Genomic DNA, 9,023 nt, shown 5'->3' with positions numbered 1-9,023 from the left:
CGAAATGGAAAACGAATAACTAGATAACAAATGCAAAACAAAATAAGAAAAGTAAAGAAAAGGAAACATTACTAAGCCGAAAAGTCCTAAAAGCCTAAAATTTAATTAATTACGAGATAGAGTTCGATGTCTATGGATCAATCATACTTAAAGTAATGGAACCGGAAATAGCCCGAAATATCGCAGACCGAACAGAAACCGAACAGACAATGAATAAACTAAATAAAGAGTGTAGAAAATGATTAATTAAATAGTTATAATGAATTAAGTCCAACTAAAATATCGTTGAATCAGCTACATATAAACACATTTATATAATTAATTATATATATATATATATGAATATATAAATATAATTTACGTAAACAGGCCTAATTTCAACTACCTCCAAAAGTGTTTTTTAAATTAAAAATTAAATTCTAAACGAAGATCAAGTCTACGAATTGTGTTTAGTTAAAAATAAAAAAAACTAAACGAAACTAAGGGAAAGTAAATCAAATGAAAAACTTAAAATTTAATTATAGTAAATCAATTGATTGAATTCAAATTTTTTAAAATTCAAGCCGATCGATCGATTTATTCAACAACAAATCAACAATCATTGACAAGTAATTAATTTTACACTTTATATTTATGATATACACATTACGATATATGGTATCTCTGTACATTTAAAATCGAAAATACAAATGGAAGCGCACACGAGCTGCGTTTTGAAAATGCGAAGCCGTCGACTGATATTTATAACAGAATTATAAATTAAAAAATAAAATATGAAAAAATAAAACAATTTATATGGAAAGAAAGAAAATTAATTTGTAAATATACCGAATGCAAGGACAATGCGTGCAGGAGCATTATGTTAATGTAAAACACACTCAACAGTCCCATCCGACATTCATACTCTTATCCCCCAAAAATGTCCTTCCCCCTTTCGAGTCCCGCAGCTAAATTGCATCCCAAACTAGCGAAATTTTTTAAGGCGCATGAAGCAAAACGTATATATCTAAATACATATATATATATTAAATAAATACCAATTATTGTTGTTGTCTCATATAAAAAAAAAATGAAAACCAAATCCAATACAATGGAAAAACGATGCAAATTTAAAATATATTTCCAAAATATATATAGAATATAAACTTTGAAAGCTAAAAATATAAAAAACTATGGTTGATTTTTATGGGAAAAGGGATACTGATACTCTGGAGGGTATGAGTTATCAAAATTTCAGTGAAAGGCCTAATCTTCCAGTACAAAAGATAAGGAGACTTTAACTTTAAGGAATAACCTGCGATGAGGCATCATTCATGTTTGAAACAAGCCAGTGGCAAGTCAATGAAGTGACACAGAGGTATATCCCATCATAACTTACTCTCCCCGATATCAGTAGTGTCTCACTGAGTCACGAGTAGCACTCCGATTTGGCCAGAAGATAGGGAACCACTCCAGGCCAACACCCTCATCGATTTGCATTCATGATTTGCAAAAATCGATGAAATTTATTGGAAAGCGGCTAGGCTAGTGGGTCGCCTTGGAAGACGTGAAATTCTCACGTATTTCTTATCAAAATACAAGCAGACAGATTGTAGAAATAAAACCGAAAAATAGTAATTGGTCGAGGGTGAGGGAAGTACAACCGATTCGACCGATAATTGCACAATATTGATAATTTGGAAACTTAAACTTTGGTTCCAGCTTGGCACGCGTCCATTTTCGGTCGGTGTGTCCACCAGTTAACAGCTCCTCAAACAGGCTATAAAATAATTTAATTTCTAAATATAAAAATATTTAAACCGGAATAAGATGTCGCAGTTGTACGATCTCTCGGAGGTGGCCCAAAACAATGGCAAGAGCGGAAAGCCCTGCTGGCTGATCATCAAAGGAAATGTCTACGATGTGACCAATTTTTTGGCCGAACATCCTGGCGGTGGTGATGCCCTCCTCGAATACGGCGGCAAGGACGCTTCCAAGGCCTTTAAGCAGGCAGGACACTCCTCCGATGCCGAGCGAGATCTGAAGAACTACAAAATTGGAGAACTGAGACCAGTTGAGGCGGCGCCAATTCAAATCCAACCACAGTCCACTGGAACGAAAGGACCGGACACCATAACCTCCAGTCCAGAACCTGCCAAGAAGAGCTCCGGCTTCCTCTGCTGCTGCTAGTTGGGCCAGAAACAAAAAAAGGAACAAAATCATCTTATCATAAACGTGTCATTTAATAGATTTATTTACTTAGAATCAGGTCGTAAATCATTTACAATTAGTATAATTAACTTGTAGCTAGGTCTAGGCTCTAGGTCTCATCTCATTCTATGCAAAAAACATCTAGTCTAAGAAGATCAACTCTGCTTACTGCTTACCTCGCTCTCTGAATAAATTGCAAACATATCTGGCGGAGCAGCTCCACCACTCAAATAATTCAAATAATTAAACTAAACCCAATCTCCTAACTCTGCTCCGCTGGAGGATCACCCTCGCTGACCTCCGCCTCTTGAAAAACGGAGCAGACACCGTCGAAGGCTTCCAGGGAGAAGCTGGTCACGTTCACCGTGTGATTGCGGAGATAGTGATAGAATCTACTGGACTTCCGCTCCTGTCCGGCCCGCTCCTTCTCACTCCGGCAAATGGAGCGCAGGCAGGGTTCAAAATCGAGGGCCTTGGCGGAAGTGGATCGTATCAGGCCGTTGCCCAGGTACTCGCTGATGGTTTTCCTAAAAAATAATAATAAAATTTGTATTATAAAATAAAGAGTAATGTGTTTTTATTAAAATTATTATCAAGATTCCGGGCTTGGGGATTTAATTATTAATCTTTCTACTCATTAATGGGAAACAACAATAGCTTTAATCTTTTTGGACTTCTATCTTATATCGATCGATCACTAGTCTCAAGAAATTCCCGCATTTTGGGTTTATCTTCAGACCAAATTAATGAATGATCGTTTCTTTTATGACAAGCTGATATTACTACAAGCGTGCTTTAAAAACCCAGAACTTTTGAAAGTCATTTTATGGCTCCTTCAAATGGTTATCTACGAGTTGGGAAACCAGGAAATCGCCTCAACTTATCTTTCTATTATCCCCCAGCTATAATTATCAAAAATATTACCTCTGTGTTGGCTTGTCGAAAAAGTTGTAGGGACACTCTTTGGCCGCCAGTCCAGTTTGGAGAGCCTGCTCCACCAGCGAGTGCGCAATGTCCTCGGCGAGATGCACCTGCAAGCGATCACTACAGTCGCTGCCAGAGTCCACCAGAGCTGCAAGCGATATGTTGTCATAGAAGGACGCCAAGGTGGCCAGAGGAGTGGAACTTCCCTCCTTCTTCTGGCCAGTGGCGCTGCTAAGCCAGGCCTTCTTTGGGGAGCGGGATTTCCGTTTGGCAGTGGGTCTGGCGGCAGCAGCTTCCCCCGAATCCTTGAGCAGCTGCGATGAAGCTATGAAATCGGGGAGATTCAACCGCAACAGACCAAAGTCGACGGGAAATGGTACTAGTCGGTGCTGGACATTCTGGGAGGTGGTGAAGAACTCGAACAATCGCTGGTGGATGAGGCAGCCGTCGATGGTGGCCAGTCGGGTCAGCGAATTTTTGGTGGGCGATTTGTGACCCCCCACTTTAGAACCATCTCCACCGCTTTGAATGTAGAACTGCAGCTCCAGCAGTGTCTTGCGCAGATTCTGTTTATTGTACAAGTACAGGGAGATCAGCTCATCCAGTTCGATGGGACAGTTCTCCATCAGGGCCAGAACAGCCAGGAACCGCGAGATGTTCAGGACATTGGGGGCCTGGAAGTGTATCTGGTTCTGCTGCATCAGGCGCTGCAAGTGCGCACAATTGGGATCCGTCGCTACCACAATCACGGGACGTTTGGAACTAGCTGCCAGGGTGTATATAGCCTCCGTGAACCCAGCATCCATGTTGTCGAACAGGATATCGGCATCCTCAATCAGAATAAGAGATTTCCGGACTTCGGAGGGATTCTCCATAGCAGCTGCCTTCGCTTTCAGGCTTCCCTTTTGCAGTTTTTGGAGCAGCTGCTGGGAGGAGCCACCCGACTTGCTGTCCTTGCGGATCTGATGCGATTGGGTGGCTTCCTGGAGTTCCTGAATCAGTTTCTTGCCCGTTCGCTTCATTCCCGCATTTATTTCCAGCACATTGAAGTTCATATCGTTGGCGAGCGCGAACACAGCATTGGTCTTGCCACTGGATGAGGGTCCGACGAGTACCATCGTGTTGCTGCTAGCGCCCATGGAACTGGAGTCGTGGCTGAGATCGAAGGAACAGTCGTCCAGGGTTTGAGAGTTGCGATTGCTGCCCCCGTTGCCACTCCAGCCGGCGAGGAACTCCTTGAGCTCCTGGACCGGCGTTAAGTTCACCAGCACCTGCTCGAACAGCAGCGGTTTGTACTTTTCGGTGAAGAGCAGTTCGCCATTGGGCGCTGACGGCGGTGGCTTCGCCTCCTCATCACCCGTATCTGCATGCTGCTGTTCCATTGAACGCCTTGTGCGTCTCGTTACCACGAAGGATTCACCCATTTGTTGCGTGTCCTGGGCACTGTCGATGGCACTGAAGTGTCGGTACTTCTCGCGCATCTGATTGTAGCACTTGAAGGTGGGAAAGCGGTCGAAAGCAGTCTTCCAAAGCTTAACAAAGCCACGCTTGTTATCCAATTGTGCCAGAGTTGAGTAGCTTGTTTTTTTAGACCCCGAATTGGTGCTCAAATTCGCGAAAATGCAGCTCGTAAATGAACTTGACTTGGAGCGACGCTTGCCAGGGTTCCCAGCCACGTCCTCAAGGAATTCCTCATCCCTAAGAACGAATGGTAGCTCCAGGGGTTCCGATTTGGAGACATAACTCTCACAGCCCGTGTGCGCTAATCTGGGAAACACCTCATAGCTCTCCTCGTACATTTGCTCGAATTGCTTCTGACGATTTTGTTCTTGGCGGATTTTGTCCGGTACTCCGGACTGGAGGAATGCTTGACGCGCCTTTAGTACCGAAGGATCAGGGCTAGGTTTTGGCAATTGTCTCACAAAGAGTGGGGCGAGTTTCACGGGAGTGCTGGCCGGATTACTGTTGTCAAGATCAATTATCTCCACAGATTCTTCCGCCTTTTGGGCAACTTTCTGGGCGACCTTAGATGCCTTTGAGGGACTCGTCTCCAGGTCGTAATCATAGCGCGCCTTGCCGGCACAAGATCGTCTCGGTCGTCCAGAGGGCGTGGAATCAACGGCCACTTCAACCGGCGTCTCCTGATTGCTCTTTCGGCGATAGGTTCTTCGCTTTGGCGTCTCCATGGGTGGGGTGTCTATTGCTACAGTTTGTTTCTCGGCCAGTTCTTTGGGTGACTCCACCTTAGCAAAGTAGCCTAGTAGACTGTCCCGTTTCTTGGTCGGCGAAGAAAGTTTCGAGAGAAATTCATCGGTTTCCGGATCCTGTGGCTTTGGAGTGACCACAATCGCCTCTGCGTCCATGGAACTAAGTCGACGAGCGCGAGGCCTTCCCCTTGGACGTTTTGTGTTCTGCGTAGGTGCCGAGGACGGAGCTACCACTTCCTTCGGGTCAGTCTTGGTTAGCATTTTTTTCAACCTAAATAGGAAATATTATTATTTGTTTTCTTCAACAAACACTTACACCTACCTCTTGGCCCTCTGCTCCAGCTGATGATCGATGAACTCCCCGCGTGCTTCATCCGCCAGCCGTCGTTTCGTCCCTCCCTTGCGATCGTTCCAGTCCTGAAGCATCTGCTTCCGCTTGCTCTGCGCCGTGACTACTCCTCCCTCCTCCTGATCTCCAGGTGCATCAGCTCCATCTTCATTAACGCCAATGGAACGATTTCTGGCATTCATCATAAACTCAAAGACATTGGTGGGCGCTTTGGCTTTCGTTTCAACCGCCGCCACTGCCGGGGCATTGGCATTTTCGGGCTTTCCGGGTTTGGTAAAGTGCTTCTTTATGCTCTGGTGATCGGCCACAGGAGTGCTGCACTTCAGGGGACTGGATCGCCGGTGACGGTGACCGTTTTTGAGGCCATTCTCCTGAGAGGACTTCTCCCTCAGAGGCTGGGGTTTTTCTTGGTCCGGGTCGGACTTCTTCTGGTCCACGCCATCCACCAGGAGAGCTGCAGCTGCCCTCCGCTTCTCTTCCCGCTTGCGCTTGTGCTTCTCGCGGTGCTTCTGCTTGACGGAATGGAGTACCTCCTCCATGTTCTGGAGGATCAGCTTGGACTTCTCGGTGGGCGGTGCTCGGAGTACAAACGGTGATGTGGGCTCGATCAGCAGATTCTGGACATCATTTTTGGTGGGTGTTCCGGGCGGACTTGTGGTCGCAACGTGCTCACTTGTAAGACAATTTACATCGGTCATTTCGGTCTCTTTTTTCGGGTTTACTCTAATACATAATGCTCAGTGTGTGCGTGTGTCGGGAATGTGGGTTTTCTTTAGTGTTTTTTGGTTTTTGTGGGCTATCTAGTGTAAGCGAATGGTGTATACGGATTACAGAACAGAAGCCAAACTGATAAGATCGCAACAAACGGGCCAAACAAAGCAATATACAATACAATAATAATGAGGTCTACCTTCGCAGATTTCTCGTTTCTCGTGTTTGTTGCAATTTTCACACGCACACACACCGCTGCAATCGCATTAACTGCACGCTTTTCACGATTTCGGGGCGGGAAATTATCAGAAGAAGCTATCTCTTCTCAAGACTTTATAGATCGGGCTTTTGAAAACATTTTAAATCCGTTTTTTTGACCAAAAAGTGCAACTAAAATGTGCTGGGGGAGAAAAAAAGGCGCGAATAGGCAGTGCTGGAAAAGTTTGCATAAAATAATGTTTTGTAACACTGACGATCTTTGTTATGCTGTTTTAATTATTAGCTTTGCTTTAAAAAAAATTAAAAATCAATCAAAGAAATGTCTACTAATTGTTTAAATTTGTTAATTAGTTTATTTCTTCTTTAAATAATATAATAAAAATCTATTATTTATTGAATCAATTTTTTTCTGGGTGCGGTATTTTTCTTTTTCAGTTTCGGTCACACTGGAAAACTTTGTTTTCATCTTTCACCAAAATGTCCACTTATTATTTTGTTATTGTGGGCCACAATGATAATCCCATCTACGAAAAGGAGTTTAGCACGGTCAACAAGGAACTTAGGGTGAGTAATTGGAAAAGGAATTATGAAATTATCTATAACCCATCCCAACTTACAGAAGGAGGACCACAGGCATCTGAGCCAATTCATTGCTCACGCAGCTCTGGACTTGGTGGACGAGCACAAGTGGAAAACGGCAAACATGCAACTGAAGTCCATCGACAGATTCAACCAGTGGTTTGTCTCTGCCTTCATCGCCGCCAGCCAGATCCGATTTATAATAGTCCACGACAACAAGAACGACGAGGGAATCAAGAACTTTTTCAACGAGATGTACGATACTTATATTAAGCATTCCATGAACTCGTTTTATCGGATTAACACGCCCATCAAGTCCCCGATGTTCGACAAGAAGGCTGAGATCTTTGGACGGAAGTGCTTGTTATCCTAAACTGTTATAATTTTAGCTTATAAAGTGTTCTAGTAAAATTAATTTAACTTACAAAGTTGATACTTTTCTGTAAGGAATCTCTGTTTGTGAACAAGAGATTAGTACTCATCCCCTTCTTTATCAACCCAAGAACAAGACAACAATCTTACAATTTGATTTAATTTATTTAGAAAAGCAGAATACGCTTATCTCTTGATGGACTTGTTAATTATCTTTACTCGATGCGTCTTCGTATCAAATCTAAAACGATTTAACGCCCGTCTCCAGACGACAGTCCCAGACTGGAGTAAAACTAAGTGGGTTTGTGGGTTGAATGAGTGAAACAACGCATGGAATCAATTGGAAACTAAAGCAACAAAATTGAACGGAATTTATGTGTGTTCGAAAAGAAATCTCTTGGGGTGAGGATCCACTTCACGTCTCGATAGCTTAGTGCTTCTTGTTCTTGCCAGAGCGTTCGTATTTGCTCTTGGACTGATGCCACAGACCCAGAGGGATGGCCAGGGAAGGCAGGGTCATCACAGCGAAGGCCACCCAATCAAAGAAGTGGGAGGAGAAGCGCTTGTTGTACTCGTTCAGGTTGACAATGCCACCCTCTCCGGGCTCAGAGCTGATGGCCAGTTGGAGCTGCAGAAGATATATTATGAAACATTGCTACAAAAGTCTTTAAGGACCACTTACCGTCTCCGCTTCCTCGACGGGCTTGTAGGACACCTCGGCGGCAGTGAAGTTGAAGTAACCGAAGGCCTTGGGGCGCACCACAACCACATGGGTGAAGTTGGTCTGGGGAGCAATCCTGTCAACCACGGCGGTGGGCTGTCCTCCAACCACTTCGAAGGCCTCGGGGTGGAAACCGCTGTCGACAAGGCTGACCTTGGTGGCGGCTCCGTTTCCTACGTTGAAGATGGTGTACCTGACGAGCAGGTCGCTCTTCTCCACCAGATACTTGTTCAGAATCTGTTTGGAGACGAGGAGTCGGGCGCGGGTCTCGTCCTCGGACAGGCAGACGTTAAAAACGGCGCAAAGGGCGCAGAGAACCAGCAGGTGCTTGAACATCCTGGAAATAGACGAAAAATTCTGTTATAAACGTTTACAATTTTTTGTTGACGTGGAAAGGCCGCGGCCGAAAAGGGACCGCCTTTCCCTTGGGTATATCTTTCGATTTATAACACAAAGGAGTCGCGAAAATATTTGGGAGTTCAACAGGTAGTCTTTATTTCATAAACTCAACACTTACTTGGTTTTCAGGTAATTTCCTCAAGAGTATTTTAATAACTAATCAGCAGGCGGCCGCTTTCTCGAATCGTTTCTTCGTGACGTGGAATGTCAAACCTTCTCGCTTCGTGCTGTCAAATTTCCGTGACGTGGAATGGCATATGTGAGTGTTGCACAACTATCGACGATAGTATCGAAAAGAAAGTGGCAATATCAGTCCAAAGATAATTACTTTTTTTATGTTTATGCATAAATT

The 9,023-nt window shown here is 44.2% G+C and overlaps 4 protein-coding genes across 6 annotated transcripts; 2 read left to right on the top strand and 2 right to left on the bottom strand.

The window, feature by feature from the left end:
• Positions 1 to 1,809: 1,809 nt before the first annotated feature.
• Positions 1,810 to 2,438, top strand: LOC6493191 (cytochrome b5). Its single transcript, XM_032454037.2, has one exon. It carries the CDS (start codon positions 1,810 to 1,812, stop codon positions 2,167 to 2,169), a length of 360 nt encoding a protein of 119 aa, XP_032309928.1. The 3' UTR covers positions 2,170 to 2,438.
• LOC6506792 lies at positions 2,204 to 6,844 on the bottom strand. Of its 3 annotated transcripts, none has more exons than XM_032454036.2 (4): positions 6,581 to 6,844; positions 5,644 to 6,470; positions 3,115 to 5,592; positions 2,204 to 2,717 (listed from the first exon to the last, which is right to left on the bottom strand). In XM_032454036.2, the coding sequence occupies exons 2-4, from the start codon at positions 6,366 to 6,368 to the stop codon at positions 2,453 to 2,455; spliced, it is 3,468 nt and encodes a 1,155-aa protein (XP_032309927.1). In that variant the 5' UTR covers positions 6,369 to 6,470; positions 6,581 to 6,844; the 3' UTR covers positions 2,204 to 2,452. The 3 variants fall into 3 exon arrangements, with proteins under 3 accessions (XP_032309927.1, XP_014764908.1, XP_001957233.1); XM_014909422.3 differs by having other exon boundaries at positions 5,644 to 6,342; XM_001957197.4 differs by having other exon boundaries at positions 5,644 to 6,844.
• A 165-nt stretch (positions 6,845 to 7,009) lies between these two features.
• LOC6493192 (probable trafficking protein particle complex subunit 2) lies at positions 7,010 to 7,607 on the top strand. The gene is made up of 2 exons (XM_001957198.4): positions 7,010 to 7,164; positions 7,220 to 7,607. The coding sequence occupies exons 1-2, from the start codon at positions 7,078 to 7,080 to the stop codon at positions 7,550 to 7,552; spliced, it is 420 nt and encodes a 139-aa protein (XP_001957234.1). The 5' UTR covers positions 7,010 to 7,077; the 3' UTR covers positions 7,553 to 7,607.
• A 90-nt stretch (positions 7,608 to 7,697) lies between these two features.
• Positions 7,698 to 8,929, bottom strand: LOC6506791 (translocon-associated protein subunit beta). Its single transcript, XM_001957199.4, has 3 exons — positions 8,790 to 8,929; positions 8,234 to 8,609; positions 7,698 to 8,179 (listed from the first exon to the last, which is right to left on the bottom strand). The coding sequence occupies exons 2-3, from the start codon at positions 8,606 to 8,608 to the stop codon at positions 7,982 to 7,984; spliced, it is 573 nt and encodes a 190-aa protein (XP_001957235.1). The 5' UTR covers position 8,609; positions 8,790 to 8,929; the 3' UTR covers positions 7,698 to 7,981.
• Between the last annotated feature and the right edge of the window lie 94 nt (positions 8,930 to 9,023).

Source organism: Drosophila ananassae, chromosome 2R, assembly GCF_017639315.1.
Source record: "Drosophila ananassae strain 14024-0371.13 chromosome 2R, ASM1763931v2, whole genome shotgun sequence".
In the NCBI taxonomy this organism is placed as follows: Eukaryota; Metazoa; Arthropoda; class Insecta; order Diptera; family Drosophilidae; genus Drosophila; species Drosophila ananassae.
The sequence above is the reverse complement of the archived record's forward strand: the minus strand, read 5'-3'. Positions and strand labels throughout refer to the sequence as shown.

Coding starts and splice junctions, on each gene's coding strand:
- LOC6493191 (XM_032454037.2), top strand. CDS start 1,810: ATGTCGCAGTTGTACGATCTCTCGGAGGTGGCCCAAAACAATGGCAAG.
- LOC6506792 (XM_001957197.4), bottom strand. CDS start 6,368: ATGACCGATGTAAATTGTCTTACAAGTGAGCACGTTGCGACCACAAGT. Junction 5,593..5,643: donor CTGGAGCAGAGGGCCAAGAG/GTAGGTGTAAGT, acceptor TTTCCTATTTAG/GTTGAAAAAAATGCTAACCA. Junction 2,718..3,114: donor TTCGACAAGCCAACACAGAG/GTAATATTTTTG, acceptor ATTATTTTTTAG/GAAAACCATCAGCGAGTACC.
- LOC6493192 (XM_001957198.4), top strand. CDS start 7,078: ATGTCCACTTATTATTTTGTTATTGTGGGCCACAATGATAATCCCATC. Junction 7,165..7,219: donor CGGTCAACAAGGAACTTAGG/GTGAGTAATTGG, acceptor CCCAACTTACAG/AAGGAGGACCACAGGCATCT.
- LOC6506791 (XM_001957199.4), bottom strand. CDS start 8,608: ATGTTCAAGCACCTGCTGGTTCTCTGCGCCCTTTGCGCCGTTTTTAAC. Junction 8,180..8,233: donor CCGTCGAGGAAGCGGAGACG/GTAAGTGGTCCT, acceptor TATCTTCTGCAG/CTCCAACTGGCCATCAGCTC.